At 46.6% G+C, this 27,008-nt stretch overlaps 1 protein-coding gene, 1 long non-coding RNA gene and 1 other non-coding gene across 3 annotated transcripts in view; 2 read left to right on the plus strand and 1 right to left on the minus strand.

Moving 5' to 3' along the window:
* The window catches only part of Gm36684, a 160,729-nt gene that overhangs the window by 58,452 nt on the left and 75,269 nt on the right, over window positions 1-27,008 (plus strand). The gene's annotated exons all lie outside the window — the stretch shown is intronic.
* Smok2b (sperm motility kinase 2B) lies at window positions 1,318-8,244 on the plus strand. The gene is made up of 3 exons (NM_001167913.2): window positions 1,318-1,719; window positions 5,924-7,509; window positions 7,928-8,244. The coding sequence occupies exon 2, from the start codon at window positions 6,010-6,012 to the stop codon at window positions 7,462-7,464; it is 1,455 nt and encodes a 484-aa protein (NP_001161385.1). The 5' UTR covers window positions 1,318-1,719; window positions 5,924-6,009; the 3' UTR covers window positions 7,465-7,509; window positions 7,928-8,244.
* On the minus strand, window positions 20,950-21,055 carry Gm26500. Its single transcript, XR_003952477.1, has one exon. It is a non-coding gene; the product is annotated as a U6 spliceosomal RNA (small nuclear RNA).

Genomic DNA, 27,008 nt, shown 5'->3' on the forward strand with positions numbered 1-27,008 from the left:
AAGGAAGGAGGGAGGGGAGAGATAAAAGGGAAAAGCTTGTATGTACATGGTCATGGATATGTCCCACCATGTGTGTGGAGGTTAGAGGACATTTTTTTCTCAGATTTTACCTTCTACTTTGTTTGAAACTAGGTGTGTGGTTTGAGAGTACATATGCCAAGGTATCTGGCCCACAAGTTCCCAGACATTTTCCTATCTCTAATGCTTTCCCTGCTTCCTAGGAGCTGTGATATTGCAAGTGTGTGCCCAGTGTCCACATGCATTCAATCTCAGGCCCTCCCTCTTTGCAGGGCAGGTGTTCTAACCACTTGTCTATCCCCTAAGGCCCCTCTTATGTTTTTGATGAGAATCCAAAACCTTGGAAATTATGAGAAACACCTCTTTCTGTCATCCTCACAGGTGGTAATAAGCTGCATTGTTATATTTCATGAGCAGAGTTGGGGTACAGAAATCACCCCTCAAACCACTCAGCCATCTCAGTCAAGCAGGGATAGTTTATTGAACATATACCCTGGGACTGATTGATCAGGGATGCAGATCAGACTCAGAAGTTTAGACTGCAACCCTGTTTCCCAAGGGTTGCTTATAAAAGGCAAAAACCACAGGAGCTCATGGCAACCATAAAAGCTCACACACAGGTGCAGGCAGTCTTGAAAGGCAGTTGGGTGGCTGGTTCAAGTCCAACCTTATTTTTGCTAACTGTACAAAGCAATTCTAACTGACCTTAGTTATTATGATTGGCCCTAAAGGAGGGCAAGGGTCGGGGGAGTTTGCAAGAACACCAAAGCATAAAGCTTAATGGGATATGCAGTTAATGGTTAGCTGGGCATGAGAAAGGTCCTCTGTAATAATTGAAGATGGCTGGCTACAGGTATAAAATGAAATGGCTACAGTACTGTCAGAAAGGCAGCAGCCACCTAGGACTTAATGAGTAGGACCTTTATTATTATTATTATTTTTTTTAATATTAAGTGGTAGCATCATCCTGGACCCATCAGTTGGAATGCAAAGGTGACACACAGAGTGAAGACATGAGGACTTTAAAGCAGGAGGCACAGCAAACATCAAACCAGAGACCTAAGGACATCAGCACGGCCTAGAGGTTTTGATTTCTAAAAGCCTAATGTCAGTCTCCATAGCCCACTTAAGCCAGAGCCTTGAGTCCCTCTCAGCCCTGCCAGGACAGGTCCATATATGACCACATGAGGAGTGACTATGATGCGGCCCAGCCAGCAGGTTTAAGCTGTGGCCACACCTAGATTTCTTTGAGTGTGTTGAGAGAAGTTGGTTGAGTTGGTGGAGTTTGGTGGAGTTGGTGGAGTTGGTGGAGTTGGTGGAGTTTGGTGGAGTTGGTGGAGTTGGTGGTGCCCTTTGCAATTTCATTGTATCTAGTGAGCTGTGTGAGGATTTTGTGTTTGATTGGTTTGTGTATGAGCTTGTGTGTGTGTGTGTGTGTGTGTGTGTGTGTGTAGATCAGTGTGTGTTTGGGAGGAGCTTGAGGGTGTGAGTTGTGTTTTAAGTTTATTTGCGTGTGAGTACCTTTGGGTTTGTGTGTGTGTCTGTGTGTGTTTAACCGTGGGTGACTGTAAGTGCACGTGTGTTTGTGCGTGAGTTTTAAGACTGTGTGTGTGCACAAGAGAGTGTGTAGGTGCACGTGTGGTAGGTGTGAGAACAACTGTTGTGTTTAGGCCATCAGTCAGCTTGGCCGTTGTTTCTAAGGTAAGCCATCTACTTTATTTTTTTAAGACTTTTTTATTCTTATTTATTCACTTTACATTACTATCATAGCCCCCTCCATCCTGTTCATCTATTTCCACCTCACATGCCCCTCCTCCTATAATTCCCTCTCCTTCTCAGAGAAAGGGAGGCTGACTCCTTAGGTGCCACCATGCCCTGGGACATCTAGTACTCGCAGGACTGAGCCTATCCTATCACACTGAGTCCAGAAAAGACAGCCCAGCTAAGGGAAAGATATTCAAAGGCAGGTAACAGAGTCAGAGACAGACTCTGCTCCAGTTGCTATGGGACCCAAATGAAGACTATGCTGTACATCTACTACAAATACATAGGGGGCCTAGGCCCAGCCCTGCATGTTCTTTGGTTGGTGGTTCAGTCTCTGTGAGCTTCCATGTGCCCAAGTTAGTTGACTCTGTAGGTCTTCTTGTGGTGTCCTTGACCCCTCTGGCTTGCTCAGTTCTATCCTCACTCTTCCACAAGACTCCCCAAGATCCACCTAGTGTTTGACTCTGGATGTCTGCATCTGTGTCCATCAGCTGCTAGATGAAGCCTCTCAGAAGACAGTTAGGCCCTGTCTGCCAGTCAGAGCATCATTAACAGTGTTCTCTCCCATCGAGTGGGTCTCAAGTTGGGCCCGTTATTCTTGGCCGTTCCCTCAATCTCTGCTCCATCTTTATCCCTGAGCAACTTATAGGTTGGACAAATTTTCGGTTGAAGGTTTTGTGGGTTGGTTAGTGCCTCCCTTCCCCTACTGGATATGCTGCCTGGCTACAGGAGATGGCCGCTTCAGTCTCTCCAACTCCAGCTGCTAGAAGTTCTCAGCTAGCATTACTCTCATAGGCTCCCTAGAGTCTCCCCCAATCCCATCCCTGCCAAGGGTCCAACTCATCCCAGATATACATCCCCCACATCCACCCTTCTTCTGCCCCTCCCCCTGCTCTCCGAACACCTATCCCTATCCCTGTTCCCTCACACACACCTCTCCCCCTCAGTTCCCTCCTTCCATCCAACTCTATTTCATTTCCCCTTTTGAATGGGATTCAAGCATGCTCTCTTGGGTCATCCTTGTTATTTAGCTTCTTTGGGTGTGTTGATTATAGCATGGCTATTCTGTACTTTGTAGCTAACATCCACTTATAAGTGAGCACATACCATGGTTGTCTTTCTGGGTCTCGGTTACCTCACTCAGGATATTTTCAAGTTTCATCCATTGGCCTGCCAATTGCATGATAGCTGTGTTTTTCATGGCTGAATAGTATTCCATTGTGTAATTGAACCACATTTTCTTTATCCATTCTTCAGTTGAGGGACATCTGGGTTGTTTCAAGTTTCTGGCTATCATGAATAAGGCTGAACATACTTGAGGAAGTTTCTTGTTTTGGGTATATGTCTGGGAGTGGTATTGCTGGGTCTTTGAGGTACAACTATTCCTGATTTTCTAAGAAAGTGCCAAATTGATTTCCAGAGTAGTTGTACAATTTGTGCTCCCACCAGCAATGGAGAAGAGTTACCCTTGCTTCACATCCTCACCAGCATGTGATATCACTTGGGTTTTAGATCCTAGCCATTCTGATGGGTGTAAGATGGAATTTCAGAATCATTTTGATTTGTATTTCTCTGATGACTAAATACATTGAACATTTTCTTAAGTGCTTCTCAGCCATTCAAGATTCCTCAGTTGTGGATTCTCTTATTTAGTTCTTCACCCAATTTTTTTGATTGGGTTTGTTTGGAATTTTTCTTTGTTTCTTTGGGTTTTTTTTTTTTTTTACGTTCCTTCCTCTTGAGTTCTCTATATATTTTGGATATCAGTCCTCTATCAGCTGTAGGACAGTGAAGACTCTTTACCACTCTATAGGCTGTTTTGTCCTAATGACAATGTCCTTTGCTTACAGAAGCTTGCAGTTTCATGAGGTCCCACTTATTGTTGATCTTAGTGCCTGATCCATTGGTGTTCTGTTCAGGAAGTTGTCTCCTGGGCTGATGAGTTCAAGGCTATGCCACACTTTCTGTCCTATTAGACCTTGTGTGTCTGATTTTATGTTGAGGTCTTTGATCCACTTCAAAATCTGAAATTAAAATTACTCAGTTGACTGTTTTTACACAGGATTTCTAAAGACTGAAAGTTGGTTCTTGTGTTTTGCTAAACTATCACCCAGTCTGTGGATATTGGAGGGTTTTGTTTTGTTTTGGTTTTTTGTTTATCTTTTTTTCCTGAGACAGGGTTTTTTTTAATGTGTAGCCCTGGGTGTCCTCGAACTTGCTCTGTAGACCAGGCTGGCCTTAAACTGAGAGATCTACCTCCCTCTGCTTCCTCAGTCCTGGGACTAAAGTTGTGTGCCACCACCCTGGGGGTTATTTGAGTCTTACCATTATGTGCTTTGGATTTTATTTTCTAGTTTCTTTGCTTGGCTGGTTTTTGGCTTTCAGTGTTAATTGAGGGTTTTGTTTGAAATTCTCTTTTTTTTTATTATGTTTAACATTTGGTGGAATTTTGTGCCAGTTTTAGCTTTCTGACTTTTGTTCTTATAGATTTTCTTATTCATTGTAGTTTGGTTGTTTCTGTTTTGGATTTGTTTGGGGCTTTAATATTTTATTTTCTTTTGTTTTGTTTTCTTTTGTTTTATATTTTGAGACAGGGTTTCTCTGTGTAGCCCTGGCTGTTCTGGAACTGACTCTGAAGGACAGGCTGGCCTCAAACTCAGAAATCTGCCTGCCTCTGCCTCCCAAGTGCTGGGATCAAAGGTTGGGCCACCACTGCCCAGCTTTTTTATGGTTTTTAAATGTCATAATATTTTTTTGAGAACTTCAGATATCCATTAAATATATCTGGATCCTAGTCAACCCCTGCCCTTCCCTGACTCATGCCAGATGCAGCCCCACAGTCACTCCAACAACCCACAAAATTCATGTCCTATTTTAATAACCTGCTGTCATATGTTCATGAGTGTGGGGGCATCCACTGGAGTGGTTGATCTACCAGGGCTACATCCTTCAGGAGGAATGACTCTTTTCTGGATGTCATCAACTGTCAATGTTTCTGGGATGGGTTAGTCAGGGTGCAATTCTTGATTTGGGGCAGATTTCATGCTGGAAGCCAGAGCTGTTGTGAATTCATGAGTGTACTGGTCTTGTCCTGTCAAGAAGATAATATTTTGCTCTGGCCCTTCCCAATGGCTGATTCTTACAATCTCTCTATTCCCTTTTTCTGTGATAGTCCCTGAGCCCTGGAGGGAGAAAAGGAAGGAGGGAGAAAGAAAAGGAGAAGAGGGTACAATGTAGACACCCCGGTTTTTGAACACTTTGTTAACATTTACTTTCTAGTCTTTGACCAGTTGTGAGTTTCTGTATCATTGCACAAGGAAATTTCTCTGAGATATGAGAGTTACTAATAAATGTAATTTCCCTGAGATATGAGAGTTGTACTAATAAATACAGTGGCCACACCAGCTTATATCCTCCCATGGACAACTTACATGAGTGTTTCCATCCCCCACATCCACCCTTACCAGCATTGGTGCCTTAGCCATCTGATTGTAGTAAGATAAAATCTCAAACTAATATTAGTTTTCATCTCCCTGAGGGCCATATATATATATACATTTCTCAGCCGTTTTTAAGTCTTTTGAGAAAACCCTCTTCAGATCCCTATTCCAATTATTCCCAATTATCTATTGGGTTCTTTTCTCCGTGATTTTTTTTTTTTTTAGGTTCTATGTGTATTCTAGAAGTTTTGATGAGTTTGTTATAGTGATCATTTATACATTTCCTTGTACATTTTTTTTGTTGTTGTTTTTTGAGACAGGGTTTCTCTGTGTAGCCCTGGCTGTCCTGGAACTCACTCTGTAGACCAGGCTGGCCCCGAACTCAGAAATCCACCTGCCTCTGCCTCCTGTGTGCTGGGATTAAAGGCGTGTGCCACCACATGTGGCTCCTTATACATTTTTATTCTTACACACATAGAAATATTTCTTTTTAGTGCTGCTGAGATGTGCCCCTCTCTCCTAGTTACTTGCAGCTAGGTATTTTAATTTAAATTTTAACTTTATGTGTGGTTTTGCTTTTCTGGGTTTTTGCTGTTGTTATTTTTTGTTGGGTTTTAGTTTTCTGTTTTTCTTATTTTTCACTATTTTAATTTTTATCTTAGCTTTCTTTCTTCCCTTTATTTCTTCCCCCACCCCCTTAGGTAGCATTTATACTTTGTTACCTCAAGTGGGCTCTGGGAGTCAACAGAAGTCAGGAAAGCTCATATCCAAGCCCGCTATCTCTGACATGGAAAATTTTCATGCTCAATACGTGATGCTAGAGACTATCGGACATGGAGGCTGCTCCAAGGTGATGCTGGCCCGGCATCGCCTCACAGGCTCCCATGTGGCTGTCAAAATGATTCGAAAGAGTGAGTGTTGGTGCAATCCTGTCATGTCTGAGGTAGAGTTACTGATGATGGCCGATCATCCGAATATCATCTCTCTCCTTCAAGTCATTGAGACCAAGAAGAAAGTATACCTCATTATGGAGTTGTGTGAGGGTAAATCACTTTACCAACACATCAGAAACGCTGGCTACCTGCAGGAGGATGAAGCACGAGCATTATTCAAGCAGCTCTTAAGTGCTATGAACTACTGCCACAACCAGGGTATAGTTCACAGGGACCTGAAACCTGACAATATTATGGTAGAAAAAGATGGAAAAGTGAAGATCATTGATTTTGGACTCGGAACCCAAGTGAAGCCAGGGCAAAAACTAAACTTATTCTGTGGGACTTACCCATTTAGTGCTCCTGAGGTGCTCCTTAGCAGACCCTATGATGGGCCCAAGATCGATGTATGGACTCTTGGAGTTGTGTTATATTTTATGGTAACTGGAAAGGTCCCGTTTGATGCTGCCAGCATACAAAAGCTGGTAAGGCAAATTTTGGCAGGGAAGTATTTTGTTCCCTCTAGACTGTCTGTAGAGCTCCGAGATCTGATTAGTCTTTTAATGACGGCCAACCCCAAACTTAGGCCCACTGTTGCTGAAGTTATGGTGCATCCCTGGGTCACAGAAGGCTCAGGGGTGTTCCCAGATCCTTGTGAAGAACAGATGCCCCTCAAGCCAAACCCTGCGATTGTAAAAGCAATGGGATATATCGGGTTCCAAGCTCAAGACATTGAAGATTCTTTACGTCAGAGAAAATTCAACGAAACCATGGCATCTTATTGTCTACTGAAAAAACAGATTCTTAAGGAATGTGACAGGCCAATCCGGGCTCAGCCCATGAATCCATCGGTGACCCCATTCCCTTCCCTTGTTGATACTTCTACTTTCCATCTTGGACTTCGGAGGAGAGAGACTGAACCCACGAGTCTCAGATTATCTGCCAATAGGCAAATGTCTGTCTGTGGAAGGAGTACTAGTAAGAAAAGAGACAGAAGATTCAGTTGGCCCAGTGTTTCCGGCAGGCCACTCCACACAACACACACAATGGACCACACACACACCCGTACTAGGAGTGTTCCCTGCATTTACTCAATGTTTTGCACAATACAGCCAAACAGCAGTGATGACAGTACAGAAGGCCACACCAGTGCCTCAGCAGAGGATAAGCCTGTCCGCAGCAGGGGCTGGCCCAGAGGCATCAAGGGCTGGACTAGGAAGATAGGAAATGTGATGAGGAAGCTCTGTTGCTGTATCCCATCAAAAGAGACATCTCACGTGGGGCACAGTAGAGTCTCCCCAAAAAAATAAGACACAGGAAGGGTGTCAGGAGAACGAGCATCCGGCACGGCCCAGGTACATTTCTGTATTTGAATGTATCTATGTTACTCATGTCTGTGTCAACTGGCAGATTATACTTATGTATATGTATATGGTGTGATGCATGGGGAAGCTAGGTCTAGACACCGTGGGATGATGGTTAAATCGAACCTGCCAACAGATCTAGCATCCCAGAAGTTATCTCCTGTGTGTATCCTGCACGTTGAACAAGGAGGAGGACCATGCTAGGGGGAGGAAGTAGGAGAAGAAAGAGGAGGAGATGCTGAGGGAGGAGAGGGTGGTATGTGGTGGGAGCTAGGAGATGGGGGGAAGAGGTTCAGACAGGAGGAGGCAACTTGGGGGAGCAGTGTGAAACAGGGTAACCCCAGATGGAGAGATGCCCTGTGTAGCTGAGGTTCTCAGAGTCCCTCTCATGTGTGCTGTTGCATTTTAGAAGATCACCAGAGGATGCCGGATGCTATGATTCGACAGTTATAGTATTGGAAAGCACCCATGTATAGACATGGACCTGCAAAAAGGAACCTTGTGGAAAGGCATCATGTTCCAGGTTCAGCGTGCTTCACTCAGTGCCCAGAGTCCAGCCAGGGGGAAGAAAGCAAATGATGAATTCCCAGATGGTCTCCGGGATCACCATTCCGAGCAGGGGCTGAAAGCCTGTCCAAAGCTGGTAGAGACAGAAGCCCCTCTGCCTATCCAGGGTCATAATCAGACTCCTGCTCTGAGAATAAAATAGATGTTTGTAAAAGATGACCTCGGAGATTATCCTGCCTCTTTTTTACATAGGAAAATTGTTCCTGTGGTGTTCCAAAGTCCCAGGTAGAACAACTTCACACCCCAAACCACCAGATCATTAAAAGTGCCTTTGAAGGGACCAAGCTTTCAGGTACCCGAAGTGGGGAAGTCTAGAAGCTGGGTGTGGACTTTGGGTCCTTCTGGACCCAGCAGCATGATCAGAAGGACCAGAGAGAATATTAGATACCATCAGCTTGACCCACTTCCACAGAGGCAAGCACGGTAACTCTGTGAATTCCTGCAGATGTGGCATGAGTTGGATCCCAGGGTTGTAGGAGCCACAGGTCAATCCTGACAATAATTGTATCATAGAAGGTGTTCACTCTCACTGTCGTGACATTTTCATCTTTAGGTCTCCTATGTTTTATCACAGGCAAGTGTCCTTCACTGAACAAGTCAAATCGGGGTCAGAAGGAAGATGTGTGTTGAGAGAAAGAAGAAGAGATGTTCTCTATGAGAGGACAAGCTCTACTGACACAGACCAGATGTGTTCTGCCACAGGGACATCACCTAACAATGCCAACCCCAAACCCTATCATACCTGACAGATTACCTGTGCCAGGACACCCTCATCTCACAGACACTGAAGCTGTTCTTATGTTCACCTGTCACTCTGATGGAGGGGTCTCAGGTTCCTGAACTGCTCTCACAACATCTTTCCAGTTGTCCTGGTATAAAGCTCTTGGCTTCTTTATGGCACCAGTCTCTCCAGGAAATGCCCCTCTCTAAGCTGCACTCTTTACGCATTTAGATTCAGCCTCAGGAGCTCTCAAGGGACAGATGTGTGACACATGTGTATGTGTGCATGCATGTGTGTATGCATGTGTGTGTGTATGCACAAGTGTGCATGCATGCATGCACGTGTGCATGTGTGTGTGTGTTGTTTTCCAAGATATATTACACTAGGAGTGCCCTCTAGTCTGCCTCCTGTCAAAATCCTCAGTCCTTTTATTCTTGTCAAGTCTCCATCACAACGTCAATTTGCTCCATTAGAACACTGCCCAGTTCTCCAGCAGACTGCATCTCCAAACTTCTCCAAATGCTTCCTAGAAACATAGAGCAAAGGTGTCTGAACCATGTGCCATCAGGAACACTCCAGCATTAGCGTCATTGCTCCACATTAGATTTCCATTGCTGTAACAAAATATGCCAGCTAATCATGTGATAAAGAAAAGTTTCCTTCTGGCTCACTGTTTCTGAGTTCACAGCCCATGGGTGGCTATTTCCATGCGTTAGGTCTATGATGAGGCAGAGTGTGGAGAGCCGTGCCCCGAGCAATCACGTGCGTGCCGCGAGCAATCGCCATTATAAGATGGTGCTGGCTTCCACTGCACCTAACTAGTAAACAAGCCTTATGCGCAAGTGCAAGAGTGAAGTCACGCCTAGTCACTGCCCATCTCGCGGCATAGTAATGGGGTGATGGGTGAGCAAGGAATCAGGAGCTGTCATGCCACATCAGGTGCTGAAACGTCACGCTGCGGGCTATATAAGCAGCGCCATTTTCCCGGTTCGGGGTCGTCCTGAGAAGTAAGCAATAAAGCTTGGCCACAGAAGATTCCGGTTGTCCTGAGTGTGTTCTTGCTGGCGGGGACAAAAGCTCTGGATAGCAGAGCCTCACAGCAGGAAGCACCTGGTAAAACAAACTTGTTTGCTTCACCAAGGAAAGAAAAAAAATTGTTTTTATAGATGTGCCCTCTCTTGCCATTAAGCCCTGAGTTCATAAATGAGCTAAGCCATTTCCCCTTACAAAGGCCCACCTCTGCTAACAGCTGTGTAAAAGATGGGAAGTTCTCAAAACAGGAACTTCTGTAGGATCTATAAGACCCCTCATCTCAATTTGTAAGACTCTCATTCCAATATTTCTAAGGCTGTGGTATGAGGGTCATGAGTTTGAGACCAATATGGGCTACACAGTGTGATCCCATGTCGATAAGAGAGCATACTTCAAATTCATAACTGGCATGTAAAGTGCTTATGCCACCAGGGCTGAATTCTGTCTATCATCACAGGGCACAATCCCATCAACATCACTACCATCGCCCACAGGGAAAATAAGAGGGATGTGCTTAGGGGAGTGGGCAGTGCCTGCTTCGGATGCTACGGCTAATACAATATTCTGAGCACCTGCTGCACCCCACACACTGAAACACTAGAATGCTTGACGCAAGTCTGTACTTAAGGACACCTATTTATAAATGGACAGAGACACAAAGAGGTAGGCAAACAGCAGATGTTGCTGAAAGGTTACACAGCAGACAAGATGCGGACCGAACCAGGTAGTGAACAAGATATGGGGTGGACCCCACCAAAAAGACTAGAGTAGTTGTCTACCCATCCCCCCCCCCCCCCCGGCCAGGAAGGTCAGAGCAGGCTACAACTGACTACACCTTAGGACTTCAATTTCTAGCTTAAGTAAGGTCACAGAGGGAAACTCAGATCAGAGTCAGATAGGACATGGGGTTAGGACTGCGTGTAGAATTGGTAGAGGCTTGGCTTAGGTGGCCACCAGAGATCTGCCACCACCATTAAATAGGTCCTTTATGCCAACCAGGGTCAAAGCCCAGGGGTAGGAACAGTATGGTAGCCACTGGATGAGGCCCCTTAAGGAAGAAAGCAAGTGGAGCCCTACTTGTGTTCTGGGAGTCTGAAGGCTCCCTTTCGCTGTAAATTTACATTCCAGCCCTCAGTGCCACCCAGTTGAGGATTGTATCTATCAGGTGAAAACTGCTCCATCATTATTTTGTTTCCTCCCATGTTCCAGTTTCTGTCAGCAGCCCTGGCTGTGTGGGTAGACAGTACTTTTTGTCTTGTCACCGTCTGGTCAAGATGTTGTGTCCATCCTTCACAAAGGTCTTGAGACCCTTAAAGGCAAGACTAAATGCCCTTGTACCTCCTGGCATCTCACCAACACTCAGTGTAGGAATCAGGGCTTGTAGGTTATTCTCTGAGGGCTCGTAACCTGTGGCTGGAGCCTCCAAGACTGAAGCTAGTCCCTATACCTGTGCCAACTGTGCGTCTCACCATCCCCGCACAGAACCAAGCATGGTGCTAGATGTCACGTTCCTGGATCTTACGGAGTCCAGAGTCACTGCTTGGGGTAATCACGCCCTGACAGTATCCTTGGTAACCAATGAAGAGCAGCTGAAGTTTGCCTGCAACTGTGGACCCAGGGAGGGAAGTCACCTAGACGTACATATCAGCCACCCACCTCTCCCAATGTAGGGATGGGCATGATAAGGAATAGGTGTCCATGGCCTTTTTCACACTCAATCACACATAGGCTTAACCCATCCTTCCATACTCACATCTGGCATGCGTGCACGTGCGCACACACACATACCGACTCATATATGATCAGCGATTTTCAAGTCAGCTAAGAACAAGTGAACCTAGACTGTTTGTGTGAGTTTCCTCAGTGATGAAGCTTTCCTGTCTGCACAGCTGAGGCTCTGAGGGAATGACAGGCGAGGGAAGGGCAGCTTTCATTAGTCTATGGGTTGCCCGCCCCACTTGGCCCAACAGAGGCAGGCCTTGATGTAGCATCCTCCGTGAAGCAGGAACCCAAATGAGAACGGGAACTGCTGTGTGAAGGACTTCCCTGAGCCCTAGAGGCAACAACCTGGCCGAGGGAGGCATCCCTTCACTGAGGCAGGGTTGGAAGGAGCCTGACATTTCAGTCCATCTCAGGGGTGCCTGCCAAGGGCTGATCCAGACACAGGTGAGCCCAGGTTGGACATAAACTGGTGTGGGTGTGTGCATTCTGGCTGTGGCTGGGAAAGGGACACTGGCAATCGCCAGCATAGCCCATGGTGCTGTCCAGCTGTGTGGAGTCTAGGCATCTCCTGGAGAACACTCTCTCTCTTTCTGTGTCCGTGTCCTATCCCCCTCCCTGACACCACCTGATGCCACTTCTCCTACTCAGTAAGAACAGTGGGCTTTGCTGATGATACCCATTCTACGGTTGGTGAAGAGAGAGTCACCAGTCCAATGTCACGGAGATGTCCGATGTCAAGAGAACCAGTTAGGGAGGAGGCACAGGAAACAAAGTACTGTGATCTTGGGTGTTTTAGCCACAATGGTGGTGCCCAGGGCTCAGAGCTCTGCTCTGCTCTGCTCTGCTCTGCTGCTCTCTCATCCTGTGGCCTTAGCACAGCAGTCCCCTCAGCCCCTAGGTTTTGTTACAGGTGGGAGGGCAAACTTGAGTCTCCACCTCCCAAGTGTATTCCTGCAGAATGCAAGCACTAGGGCGGTGCCACAGAACTGGTTGTCGCCAGCAGTTAGGCTGGCTCTCACTTCCTGTTTCTGCACCGCGTCTGCACGGGGTCACCCACAGCATGGGCAGACCCATTGGAAGCAAAAGCTGTTACCTGCCGAGTCACCTCTCCCGCCTCTCTATTAAGATCTTTTGTGCAGGTTTTGATTGGTTCTTATTTATATGCCAATTTAAAGAGCACTGACATCCTAAAAGTGCTCAGCCCATCACTAAATGGGATGTCTCTCTATCCATCCCAATCTTTCATTTCATAATCTTTGATGAATAAGTATTATAATTTTTTTGTTAAACTAGATAAGAAATTTTCCACAAGCTTGCCCACAGCCTGATCCTTTTTAAAATTATTTATTTATTTATATCTGAAATATTTCCCCCCCCAAGTCCCACCTCCCAGAGTTATCCCTCCTCCCCTTTGCCTCTGAGAGGGTGCTCCCACAGGCATCTTCCTTCTCTGGGGTATCAGGTCTCTACAAGATTAGGTGCATCTTCTCCCACTAAGGCCAGACAAGGCAGTTAGTCCTCTGCTACATATGTGCCAGGGGCCTCAGACTAACTCTTTGGTTGGTGGCTTAGTCTCTGGGAGCTCCCAGGGGTCCACGTTAGTTGATCGTGTTGTTCTTCCTGTGGGGTTGCCATCCCTTTCAGCTCCTTTAGTCCTTGTCCTCACTCTTCCATAGGGGTCCCTGACCTCAATTCAATGGTTGGCTATAAGTATCTGCATCTGTCTCGGTAAGTTGCTTGTACAGCCTCTCAGAGGACAGCCATGCTAGGCTCCTGACTGCAAGTAAAACATAGCATCAGTAATGGTGTCAGGGTTTGGTGCCTGCCCATGGGATGGATCCCACATTGTGGGAAGCCGCCCCCACATTCGCCGTCACAAGATGGCGCTGACATCCTGTGTTCTAAGTTGGTAAACAAATAATCTGCGCATGAGCCAAGGGTATTTACGACTACTTGTACTCTGTTTTTCCCGTGAACGTCAGCTCGGCCATGGGCTGCAGCCAATCAGGGAGTGATGCGTCCTAGGCAATTGTTGTTCTCTTTTAAATAGAAGGGGTTTCGTTTTTCTCTCTCTCTTGCTTCTTACACTCTGGCCCCAAAAAGATGTAAGCAATAAAGCTTTGCCGTAGAAGATTCTGGTTGTTGTGTTCTTCCTGGCCGGTCGTGAGAACGCGACGAATAACAATTGGTGCCGAATTCCGGGACGAGAAAAAACTCCGGACTGGCGCAGGAGGGATACTTCATTTCAGAACCAGAACTGCGGATCACGTTTATAAAGGTTCCCGTAACACAGACTGTTGAGAAGGATTCAACTGCCGAATTCAGAACTCATCAGCTGGGGAACGACGGTGATAAAGGTTCCCGTAAAGCAGACTGTTAAGAAGGATTCAACTGTATGAATTCAGAACTTTTCAGCTGGGGAACGAGAGTACCAGTGAGTATGTTTGGCCTTGAATTTTTTCTGGTGTTAGGAGCCCTTTTGTTCTTTTTCACATGCTATCAAGTGATTAAGATAGGGCTGAAAATTCTAGAGGAAATTCAGGACAATCTATCAGAAGTAAAGCGGGGAGAGAGAGTAGGAACAAAGAGGAAGTATGGTACACAAAATAAGTATACAGGCCTTTCCAAGGGTCTTGAACCCGAGGAAAAGTTAAGGTTAGGTAGGAATACCTGGAGAGAGATTAGAAGAAAAAGAGGAAAAAGGGAGAAGAAAAAAGATCGATTAGCGGAGGTCTCTAGGAGATACTCGTCACTAGATGAGCTCAGGAAGCCAGCTCTTAGTAGCTCTGAAGCAAGTGAAGAATCCTCCTCTGAGGAAACAGACTGGGAGGAAGAAGCAGCCCATTACCAGCCAGCTAATTGGTCAAGAAAAAAGCCAAAAGCGGCTGGCGAAAGTCAGCGTACTGTTCAACCTCCCGGCAGTCGGTTTCAAGGTCCGCCCTATGCGGAGCCCCCGCCCTGCGTAGTGCGTCAGCAATGCGCAGAGGGGCAATGCGCAGAGAGGTGCGCAGAGAGGCAGTGCGCAGAGAGGTGCGCAGAGAGGCAGTGCGCAGAGAGGCAGTGCGCAGACTCATTCATTCCCCGAGAGGAACAAAAGAAAATACAACAGGCATTTCCAGTCTTTGAAGGAGCCGAGGGTGGGCGTGTCCACGCTCCGGTAGAATACGTACAGATTAAGGAAATTGCCGAGTCGGTTCGTAAATACGGAACCAATGCTAATTTTACCTTGGCGCAGTTAGACAGGCTCGCTGGTATGGCACTAACGCCTGCTGATTGGCAGACGGTTGTAAAAGCCGCTCTCCCTAGTATGGGCAAATATATGGAATGGAAAGCGCTTTGGCACGAAGCTGCACAGGCGCAGGCCCGAGCAAACGCAGCTGCTTTGACTCCAGAGCAGAGAGATTGGACTTTTGACTTGTTAACGGGTCAGGGAGCTTATTCTGCTGATCAGACAAACTACCATTGGGGAGCTTATGCCCAGATTTCTTCCACGGCTATTAGGGCCTGGAAGGCGCTCTCTCGAGCAGGTGAAACCACTGGTCAGTTAACAAAGATAATCCAGGGACCTCAGGAATCTTTCTCAGATTTTGTGGCCAGAATGACAGAGGCAGCAGAGCGTATTTTTGGAGAGTCAGAGCAAGCTGCGCCTCTCATAGAACAGCTAATCTACGAGCAAGCCACAAAGGAGTGCCGAGCGGCCATAGCCCCAAGAAAGAACAAAGGCTTACAAGACTGGCTCAGGGTCTGTCGAGAGCTTGGGGGACCTCTCAGCAATGCAGGTTTAGCGGCTGCCATCCTTCAATCTCAGAACCGCTCCATGGGCAGAAATAATCAGAGGACATGTTTTAATTGCGGAAAGCCTGGGCATTTTAAGAAAGATTGCAGAGCTCCAGATAAACAGGGAGGGACTCTCACTCTTTGCTCTAAGTGTGGCAAGGGTTATCATAGAGCTGACCAGTGTCGCTCTGTGAGGGATATAAAGGGCAGAATTCTTCCCCCACCTGATAGTCAATCAACTGATGTGCCAAAAAACGGGTCATCGGGCCCTCGGTCCCAGGGCCCTCAAAGATATGGGAACCGGTTTGTCAGGACCCAGGAAGCAGTCAGAGAGGCGACCCAGGAAGACCCACAAGGGTGGACCTGCGTGCCGCCTCCGACTTCCTATTAATGCCTCAAATGAGTATTCAGCCGGTGCCGGTGGAGCCTATACCATCCTTGCCCCCGGGAACCATGGGCCTTATTCTCGGCCGAGGTTCACTCACCTTGCAGGGCTTAGTAGTCCACCCTGGAATTATGGATTGTCAACATTCCCCTGAAATACAGGTCCTGTGCTCAAGCCCTAAAGGCGTTTTTTCTATTAGTAAAGGAGATAGGATAGCTCAGCTGCTGCTCCTCCCTGATAATACCAGGGAGAAATCTGCAGGACCTGAGATAAAGAAAATGGGCTCCTCAGGAAATGATTCTGCCTATTTGGTTGTATCTTTAAATGATAGACCTAAGCTCCGCCTTAAGATTAATGGAAAAGAGTTTGAAGGCATCCTTGATACCGGAGCAGATAAAAGTATAATTTCTACACATTGGTGGCCCAAAGCATGGCCCACCACAGAGTCATCTCATTCATTACAGGGCCTAGGATATCAATCATGTCCCACTATAAGCTCCGTTGCCTTGACGTGGGAATCCTCTGAAGGGCAGCAAGGGAAATTCATACCTTATGTGCTCCCACTCCCGGTTAACCTCTGGGGAAGGGATATTATGCAGCATTTGGGCCTTATTTTGTCCAATGAAAACGCCCCATCAGGAGGGTATTCAGCTAAAGCAAAAAATATCATGGCAAAGATGGGTTATAAAGAAGGAAAAGGGTTAGGACATCAAGAACAGGGAAGGATAGAGCCCATCTCACCTAATGGAAACCAAGACAGACAGGGTCTGGGTTTTCCTTAGCGGCCATTGGGGCAGCACGACCCATACCATGGAAAACAGGGGACCCAGTGTGGGTTCCTCAATGGCACCTATCCTCTGAAAAACTAGAAGCTGTGATTCAACTGGTAGAGGAACAATTAAAATTAGGCCATATTGAACCCTCTACCTCACCTTGGAATACTCCAATTTTTGTAATTAAGAAAAAGTCAGGAAAGTGGAGACTGCTCCATGACCTCAGAGCCATTAATGAGCAAATGAACTTATTTGGCCCAGTACAGAGGGGTCTCCCTGTACTTTCCGCCTTACCACGTGGCTGGAATTTAATCATTATAGATATTAAAGATTGTTTCTTTTCTATACCTTTGTGTCCAAGGGATAGGCCCAGATTTGCCTTTACCATCCCCTCTATTAATCACATGGAACCTGATAAGAGGTATCAATGGAAGGTCTTACCACAGGGAATGTCCAATAGTCCTACTATGTGTCAACTTTATGTACAAGAAGCTCTTTTGCCAGTGAGGAAACAATTCCCCTCTTTAATTTTGCTCCTTTACATGGATGACATCCTCCTGTGCCATAAAGACCTTACCATGCTACAAAAGGCATATCCTTTTCTACTTAAAACTTTAAGTCAGTGGGGTCTACAGATAGCCACAGAAAAGGTCCAAATTTCTGATACAGGACAATTCTTGGGCTCTGTGGTGTCCCCAGATAAGATTGTGCCCCAAAAGGTAGAGATAAGAAGAGATCACCTCCATACCTTAAATGATTTTCAAAAGCTGTTGGGAGATATTAATTGGCTCAGACCTTTTTTAAAGATTCCTTCCGCTGAGTTAAGGCCTTTGTTTAGTATTTTAGAAGGAGATCCTCATATCTCCTCCCCTAGGACTCTTACTCTAGCTGCTAACCAGGCCTTACAAAAGGTAGAAAAGGCCTTACAGAATGCACAATTACAACGTATTGAGGATTCGCAGCCTTTCAGTTTGTGTGTCTTTAAGACAGCACAATTGCCAACTGCAGTTTTGTGGCAGAATGGGCCATTGTTGTGGATCCATCCAAACGTATCCCCAGCTAAAATAATAGATTGGTATCCTGATGCAATTGCACAGCTTGCCCTTAAAGGCCTAAAAGCAGCAATCACCCACTTTGGGCAAAGTCCATATCTTTTAATTGTACCTTATACCGCTGCACAGGTTCAAACCTTGGCAGCCGCATCTAATGATTGGGCAGTTTTAGTTACCTCCTTTTCAGGAAAAATAGATAACCATTATCCAAAACATCCAATCTTACAGTTTGCCCAAAATCAATCTGTTGTGTTTCCACAAATAACAGTAAGAAACCCACTTAAAAATGGGATTGTGGTATATACTGATGGATCAAAAACTGGCATAGGTGCCTATGTGGCTAATGGTAAAGTGGTATCCAAACAATATAATGAAAATTCACCTCAAGTGGTAGAATGTTTAGTGGTCTTAGAAGTTTTAAAAACCTTTTTAGAACCCCTTAATATTGTGTCAGATTCCTGTTATGTGGTAAATGCAGTAAATCTTTTAGAAGTGGCTGGAGTGATTAAGCCTTCCAGTAGAGTTGCCAATATTTTTCAGCAGATACAATTAGTTTTGTTATCTAGAAGATCTCCTGTTTATATTACTCATGTTAGAGCCCATTCAGGCCTACCTGGCCCCATGGCTCTGGGAAATGATTTGGCAGATAAGGCCACTAAAGTGGTGGCTGCTGCCCTATCATCCCCGGTAGAGGCTGCAAGAAATTTTCATAATAATTTTCATGTGACGGCTGAAACATTACGCAGTCGTTTCTCCTTGACAAGAAAAGAAGCCCGTGACATTGTTACTCAATGTCAAAGCTGCTGTGAGTTCTTGCCAGTTCCTCATGTGGGAATTAACCCACGCGGTATTCGACCTCTACAGGTCTGGCAAATGGATGTTACACATGTTTCTTCCTTTGGAAAACTTCAATATCTCCATGTGTCTATTGACACATGTTCTGGCATCATGTTTGCTTCTCCGTTAACCGGAGAAAAAGCCTCACATGTGATTCAACATTGTCTTGAGGCATGGAGTGCTTGGGGGAAACCCAGACTCCTTAAGACTGATAATGGACCAGCTTACACGTCTCAAAAATTTCAACAGTTCTGCCGTCAGATGGACGTAACCCACCTGACTGGACTTCCATACAACCCTCAAGGACAGGGTATTGTTGAGCGTGCGCATCGCACCCTCAAAGCCTATCTTATAAAACAGAAGAGGGGAACTTTTGAGGAGACTGTACCCCGAGCACCAAGAGTGTCGGTGTCTTTGGCACTCTTTACACTCAATTTTTTAAATATTGATGCTCATGGCCATACTGCGGCTGAACGTCATTGTTCAGAGCCAGATAGGCCCAATGAGATGGTTAAATGGAAAAATGTCCTTGATAATAAATGGTATGGCCCGGATCCTATCTTGATAAGATCCAGGGGAGCTATCTGTGTTTTCCCACAGAATGAAGACAACCCATTTTGGGTACCGGAAAGACTCACCCGAAAAATCCAGACTGACCAAGGGAATACTAATGTCCCTCGTCTTGGTGATGTCCAGGGCGTCAATAATAAAGAGAGAGCAGCGTTGGGGGATAATGTCGACATTTCCACTCCCAATGACGGTGATGTATAATGCTCAAGTATTCTCCTGCTTTTTTACCACTAACTGGGAACTGGGTTTGGCCTTAATTCAGACAGCCTTGGTTCTGTCTGGACAGGTCCAGATGACTGACACCATTAACACTTTGTCAGCCTCAGTGACTACAGTCATAGATGAACAGGCCTCAGCTAATGTCAAGATACAGAGAGGTCTCATGCTGGTTAATCAACTCATAGATCTTGTCCAGAAACAACTAGATGTATTATGACAAATAACTCAGCAGGGATGTGAACAAAAGTTTCCGGGATTGTGTGTTATTTCCATTCAGTATGTTAAATTTACTAGGGCAGCTAATTTGTCAAAAAGTCTTTTTCAGTATATGTTACAGAATTGGATGGCTGAATTTGAACAGACCCTTCGAGGCTTGCCATCATTCAGGTCAACTCCACGCGCTTGGACCTGTCCCTGACCAAAGGATTACCCAATTGGATCTCCTCAGCATTTTCTTTCTTTAAAAAATGGGTGGGATTAATATTATTTGGAGATACACTTTGCTGTGGATTAGTGTTGCTTCTTTGATTGGTCTGTAAGCTTAAGGCCTAAACTAGGAGAGACAAGGTGGTTATTGCCCAGGCGCTTGCAGGACTAGAACATGGAGCTTCCCCTGATATATCTATGCTTAGGCAATAGGTCGCTGGCCACTCAGCTCTTATATCTCACGAGGCTAGTCTCATTGCACGAGATAGAGTGAGTGTGCTTCAGCAGCCCGAGAGAGTTGCAAGGCTAAGCACTGCAATGGAAAGGCTCTGCGGCATATATGAGCCTATTCTAGGGAGACATGTCATCTTTCATGAAGGTTCAGTGTCCTAGTTCCCTTCCCCCAGGCAAAACGACACGGGAGCAGGTCAGGGTTGCTCTGGGTAAAAGCCTGTAAGCCTAAGAGCTAATCCTGTACATGGCTCCTTTACCTACACACTGGGGATTTGACCTCTATCTCCACTCTCATTAATATGGGTGGCCTATTTGCTCTTATTAAAAGAAAAAGGGGGAACTGTGGGAAGCCGCCCCCACATTCGCCGTCACAAGATGGCGCTGACATCCTGTGTTCTAAGTTGGTAAACAAATAATCTGCGCATGAGCCAAGGGTATTTACGACTACTTGTACTCTGTTTTTCCCGTGAACGTCAGCTCGGCCATGGGCTGCAGCCAATCAGGGAGTGATGCGTCCTAGGCAATTGTTGTTCTCTTTTAAATAGAAGGGGTTTCGTTTTTCTCTCTCTCTTGCTTCTTACACTCTGGCCCCAAAAAGATGTAAGCAATAAAGCTTTGCCGTAGAAGATTCTGGTTGTTGTGTTCTTCCTGGCCGGTCGTGAGAACGCGACGAATAACACCACATTGGGCCAGTCACTGGTCGGCCATTCCTTCAGTCTCTGCTCCATTTTTGTCCCTGCATTTCTTTTAAGCAAACACAATCGTGGGTCAAAGACTTTGAAGGTGGGTTGGTGTGTCCAATCCTCCACTGGGGGCCCTGTCTAATTTCAGGTTCTATCTCTCTACTGTTGAGCATTTTGGCTAAGGTCATCCCCATTGAGTCCTGGGAGCCTCTCACATTCCAGAGCTCTGGGTCTTTCTAGAGGTTCCCTCCCACCCCATTCCACCACCACCACCACCCCGCCAGCTGCATATTTCTATTCATTCTCCTGGCCTTCTGGGCTTTTCTCCTGTCTCTCCCCATGTATGATTCCGCCTCCCTTTTTCCTTCCCCCTCCCCTCCTACTCAGGTCCCTACCTCCCACTACCTCCTCCTGACTCCTGTGACTATTTTGTAAAAATATGGAACGCTTTGCGAATTGACTTGTAATTCTTGCCTATGGGCCGTGCTACTCTTCTCTGTATTGTTCCATTTTAGTATATGTGCTGCCGAAGCAAGCACCACATCCTGATCTTAGGAGGTATTTTCTTAATTGAAGTTCCCTCCTCTCAAATAACTGTAGCTTGTGTCAAGTCAGCAAAAAGCTAGCCAGCACACCAAGCTTAGGGAATGAGTACCACTAAGTACGATGTTTGCTGTAGATTCGAGTGACAACTTTGTCAGGTTGAAGACCCCAGGCAGGCACTGTGGCCAGCTCTTTCATGTACATTCCTAACTCTTACGGAGGTACACTTTACAACTAAAGGAAGGGAGATGCAAACCAGGGGCTGACTTCCCACCCACAGCAGCCACAGAACAGGGATTCAACCCAGGTCTGCTGAACCCTAAAACCTTCTGGAGCTACACCTTAAACCTCCCTACTTCTGATGAAACACCATGGGATTGTGTGCTCGGTGTGTGTGTGTGTGTGTGTGTGTGTGTGTGTGTGTGTGTGTACACATGCTTTGTCCCTAGAATGAGCCATTTCATAGAGCAAGTGGATCAAGGTGATAGAAGTGTGGTGTCCTAAGCTCACCACACTCACTCTCAGGGATGCCTTTCCTTGTTTCTCTCATTGGCTCATAACCAAATTACCGTGAGGCACTTATGTCTCTGAAAAGAATTAACAGATAATATGGGTTAACTCTTGAAAGAAAAGCAAATGCAGATATAAGAGTATTTTTGCACTGATGAATTGAGAAGCATAGCTTTGAAATGGATGAAAATAAAATAAATACTGAGGCCAGATTACTTTCATCCGTCAGTTCAGTATTTGCAAATGAGGGAAGTAATTTCTGAGGCCTGTGGTTAATGGCATGGCACTTTCTGCCTCCTGCAGTTCTCAGGATGGCGTCCTGTTTTGGAGAACCCAAGACAAGTTGGGTGAATCTAGGAAACCAACAGAAAGACTCGGACACAATCTTTTGGCAACGTGGGGAGAGGGAAAACCTCTCTGCATAGGACTGCTGTCTTAATTGGGAGTGGGAGTTGGCAGGACCCTAGGGAATTAGATGTACAGAAGAGACAAGACCCAATATAATGGGCAGAGCCAAGGATAAGACCCAATCCTAGGAGCTGGAGATCAAGACTGGGGCAGAAACATGGCAAGAAGCATCACAGCCCATTTGGTTGTTACCAGGCAGAGAACCCTTCTTCCACACCCCAGCCTTTGTGATGGGACTAAAAGCTGCCAGTTTACCACAGACTCTGTGATGCCTTGCTGACTTCTGAAACAACTGAAGTTGCTCCATTGACAGATAGCTATCACACTGAGCCTGGGGAATGCTCACCTCCTCAACCCTCTACCGTCATCTTGTTGCTTCCAGTGATCCTTTGACCCTATGACCTACAACACTGGCTTCCAGAGGCCTATTGACCAGTTTCCTGCAAGGCATAGTGAGGACTTCTGTGTCAGAAAGATTGACAGGGGAAGTAGGGAAGAGTCCAGGCCTATAACACAGATAGTGAGAATGACAGGCATGGGCACAGATGATAGAAAATAGGATGTTTTGGTGTGGATGGTGAGAGGGACAGACATGGGTCATAGATGATAGGAGGTAGAGCAGCCTTGGCGGGAGGGACAGACACAAGGATGGGGATTTAGGAGTAAGGCCATCCTGGTGTGGATGCTGATGTCCCAGTTAGTTTGCTAACTTGATACAAGACAGAGCCATTTGATAAGAGAGAATCTCAATTGAATTGGCCTGTGTGAAAACCAGAGGGTCATTTTCTTGCTTAATAATTGATGTGGGAGGACCTGGCCCATTGTCAGTGGTGCCTTCTCTGGGAAGGTGGCCTTGAGCTGTATAAGAAAGCAGACTGAGCAATCTGTAGAAAGCCAGCCAGTAAACATGCCTTCATGACTTCTGCTTCCAGGTTCCTGCCTTGAGTTCCTGTCCCGACTTCCCTGATTGATGACTGTAAGCAAAATGAATAAGCCCATTGCCTTCCTAGATATTTTTTCCTCATGGTGTTTTATCACAGCAGTGGAACCCCTAACCAAGGCAGGAGGGAAAGGACAGGTGTCAGGTGGTGAATGGCATGGCAGACTGCAGAACAGAGAGAACTGGTGTCAGATGTGTGGGTTGTGGGAAATTATTTCAAGGATGCTTGCTGGTGCCTTGAGTCTCTTTCCTGTCTTTTCTTCTACTCTCCACTGTCTGTGAACCAGGCTTTGCCTTGAGGAAGAAAATGCCCTCGGTTGCCTCTTGGGTTGCCCTATAGACCAGGCAGCTGTGTCCTTGCAAAGCCAGGTGATGATCTGAAAGCTGTGCATTTTGTGACGGATGACATGACCAGGCTGCAGAGCGCAGAGGCTTCCTCTGCAATTCCCAGTGCTGAGTTCTGAATGCAGAAGCAAAGTCAGAGAAAGGAGGTTTGCAGCTCAATCCAGAGGTATAGTTAGCATAGGGCCCTGAGGGACAAAGCAAGCCTCACTGCGCATGGCCCTCGTGGTTCCCAACACAGGCCCTGGGGAGTGTGGGTCTTCTGGAAAACTCAAGATCAGCCTGGCTGCAGGGTTGTGGTTATTAAGAGCTGAGGTGGACCCTGCAGGGGCAGAGCTGGCTGCTCTCATCACCCACAGACAACTCCCCAGACTGGCAGTGGTGGCCTACCTTCAGGTGGGAGTAGATTTGACAGGAGCTGAGGTGTGGAGGTTCAGGTGCCTCTTCCTAGAACATTTGCAGAGGGATTGGTGTGGCTTGTTTTTAATGGCAAGTATGAACCTGTAAACCGATTACTTACGAGGGAATACCACCATGAGCCATTCCCTTCAGAAGCCCACCTTGGGTGCTCTGAAGAGTGAGATGGGCCTTATCCTCCTGGCTGCACAGAGGCTGGTATGTGCCGAGCACAGCATCCACCTGCTTCCTGCAGCTTTTCCATCCTGAGGTGAGTCAAAAGCTCCTCCCTGTGTCTGTTGGGATTGGCTGGCATTTGCACCCCTCCAAGTCTTGTGATAACAAAACCCACAGTGATCATGAAGACACTCGGGTTCTCAAGTAACAGCTCAACAGCCAGCGCTTGCCTTGGGACCCTGTGTTCTCTGTCTAGCTCCTTCTTTGCCTCACAATTCTCATAACTGAGGCCAACTTTCGAGGCAGATAAAGAGGCTATACAAGGCATCTAGCAATCTGCCACCTTGAACAATTGACTCCACTCTCTGTTTATCTTGAGCATAGATCCATCTGCCCAGGGTGTTTCTCTGTTGTCCTCCTTGACCTGAACTCATCCTTCCCTGAACATCTGGAAAAGAGAAATGGCTTTTCTAAACTCTTGCATGAGAAGAGGATCAAGGAAAGTTTCTTTGAACTTCCTCAGTCTTTGGAAATAACTGCTGCGAAGGTGGTCCATTGGAGAATCTTTAGGGTGATTTTTGTTGGTTTGGTTCATGTTAAGCAAGGACAAAGGGGCACTAGTTCAATGTTGCACTAGTAATTACTGCTGTGTAACAAGTGACCACAAACCCAATGGCCTAAAACCTTAATAGTCTATCCATAGGAATTGGGAGTGGCCCAGTGGAGTAGCCCTGGATGTCAATCAGGGATGTGACCATCATCTGGAGGACTGATGGGAGCTGGGAGGTCCACTAGTGAGGCGAGTGGATGGCAAGCTGCTCCTCTTCATTGTCATGGCCTTGCTCTCTACCTGGTCCCTCCTCAGGGTGCCAAGTGTCTGCATGCATGGTGGCCACTTGTGAAGCATCGGTCTAAGAGATGAAGGAGGAGTCAGGGGTCCTTGCTGCTTAAATCCAGCTTCATCCACTCTGATCCCATTGTACTGCTCACCTGGACCAGCCCTGGTCCAAAAGAGAAGATGCCAGTAGGGAAGAAAGGGGAGGCTATGTGTTAAACACTGGTCCACCAGTAACTATAGTATAGGCATGCCCGAGTTTGCAGATAGTAATATGTAGAAAAAACATGTCCTTCCTAGTGAGCCAAGGTGTTCTGTTACAGTGGTAAGTCACCGTGTTTGTCCAATTTTTGTTGTTATAACAAAATATCCAAGTCTGGATAATATGAGAACAATAGAGGTTTATTTATCTGGCTGTTTCAGAAATTTAACGGCATGGTGACGTCGTTGCTTGGTTCCTATGGGCCTCTGATGTCATCATAACAGCAGAAGCACATTCCAGAGCAGTCACTTACCAGGAAGGCAGAGAGGTGGTGGTGATTGGCACTGTTCTTTTATAACAGCTCTTGGATAGAGATAGCTCAGGCCTATGAAAACTAGTCCCTTCTGTAGGTAATGGTACCATGACCCCTCCACATGGCCACAGTCCCCAAGTTCTCACCACATCAAAGCCACCACCGTGGAGACCAGGCTTTCAGCCTGTGAGCCCCTGGGAGGCACCCACACTATGGTGGTGACTCTGACAGAGGCCTAAGAACAGCCGTCACCAGCCCAGGTGACTGAACAATAAGCAGCTGATATTTCAGAGCATCTTTGAACAGCACAGGTAACAGGGCAAAACAGACGCAACTGACCTTGGATTTGAACTGTGTCTCAGGTACCCTGTCAACATCCGTGTAGCTTTCTAGAAAGGCTGAGAAGAAACACAAGCTCCAACCCAGCTGTTCGGATAGTGACTGAAGTTCTACATAACTTAGTTCAAAATCACGGTTTTCAGTCTAGCAATAGGAATGATGAAAGTGCTCAGTGGCTGGGAGGAAGAAAGGGGTGGGGGACAATTGCAGCTGAAGCTGGGTACACAGGATTTACCTAGGGGGTTCCCACCAGGCAGTCTTAGACTAACTAAGCTTTTAGAAGTTGAGAGAGCTGCTGACTGCAGAGTTGTGGTCGCCCCGTTCATTTTACAGGTGAAGACAGATGCTAACAGTTAAAGCCCAACGTCTGGTGTTTTAATACCTCATGTTAACATGGATAAAAACACAGGGAACAATGCTGGAGAGATTTGTCGTCACTCAGAGGTTATGAGCACTGGCTGCATCTGTATGGCACCTGTCTGGGTTCCATCCAGAAGGTTGGCTCAGTAGCTTCTGTTACTTCAGTACCCCAGGAACTCAATGCCCTCTGCTGGGCTCTGAGGGTACACGTGTGGTACACATGCATGCCTATAGGCAAATGCTCACAAAATAGCAATCACTGTAAACACACACAAAGTGGTGCCTCCCACTGTAACCCTAGCATTTAGGAGGCTGAGACTGGAGAATCGCCCTGAGTTTGAGATAAACTTGAGTTAGAGAGTGAGATTCTGTCTCAAAACAAACAAACAAATAAATAAAATAAAACACAATGAAAGATGGGGTGAACAAAAGCAATGTTTGCCAGCCTGTTTTAAAGCCCTAAAAAGCTTCCTATGGGACAGGTGGTCCCTTCCTCCTTTCTGATCTCCCTCCCTCTTTCCTTCCTTCCCTAGCTTCTTCTCTCATTCCTTTCTTCCTGCCTTTCTCCCTTCCTCTCTCCTTCCTCCTTCCTTCCTTCCTTCCTTCCTTCCTTCCTTCCTTCCTTCCTTCCTTCCTTCCTTCCTTCCTTCCTTCCTTCCTTCCTCCCTTCCCCTTCTTCCATCTCCTCCCCTCCCCCTTCCCCTCCCCACTCTTCCCCTTCCTTTTTCCTTCACCCCCTCCCCTCCCCCTCCCCTCTCTCCCCATTTCCCTCCCCTCTCTCCCCATTTCCCTCCCCTCTCTCCCCTCCCCCTCCCTTCTCCCCATTTCCCTCTCCTCCCCCTTCCTCCCCCTTTTCTCCCCATCTCCTTTCTCCCCCTCCCTTCTCTCCTTTCTCTCCCCCCCCCCGCTGCTCTCCCCTCTCTCCCATCCCTCTCTCCTCTATCTTTTCCCCTCCCCTCTCCCATCTATCCCCTCCCCTCTCCTCATCCCAGTCCCTTCCCCCTCCTTTCTCTCCTGTCCCTCTCCCCTCCCCCTCTCCTCTCCCTTCCCTCTCTCCCTTCACAGCAGCACACTCAGAGCTCTTCAGAAGCAATGTCCCTGGCTCAGAAGCTGGTTTTAAGGTGATC

The sequence above is a fragment of the Mus musculus genome, chromosome 17 (genome assembly GCF_000001635.26).
Source record: "Mus musculus strain C57BL/6J chromosome 17, GRCm38.p6 C57BL/6J".
In the NCBI taxonomy this organism is placed as follows: domain Eukaryota; kingdom Metazoa; phylum Chordata; class Mammalia; order Rodentia; family Muridae; genus Mus; species Mus musculus.

Bases quoted from the DNA above. Each gene is read 5' to 3' on its own strand.
- Smok2b (NM_001167913.2), top strand. From the start codon at position 6,010: ATGGAAAATTTTCATGCTCAATACGTGATGCTAGAGACTATCGGACAT.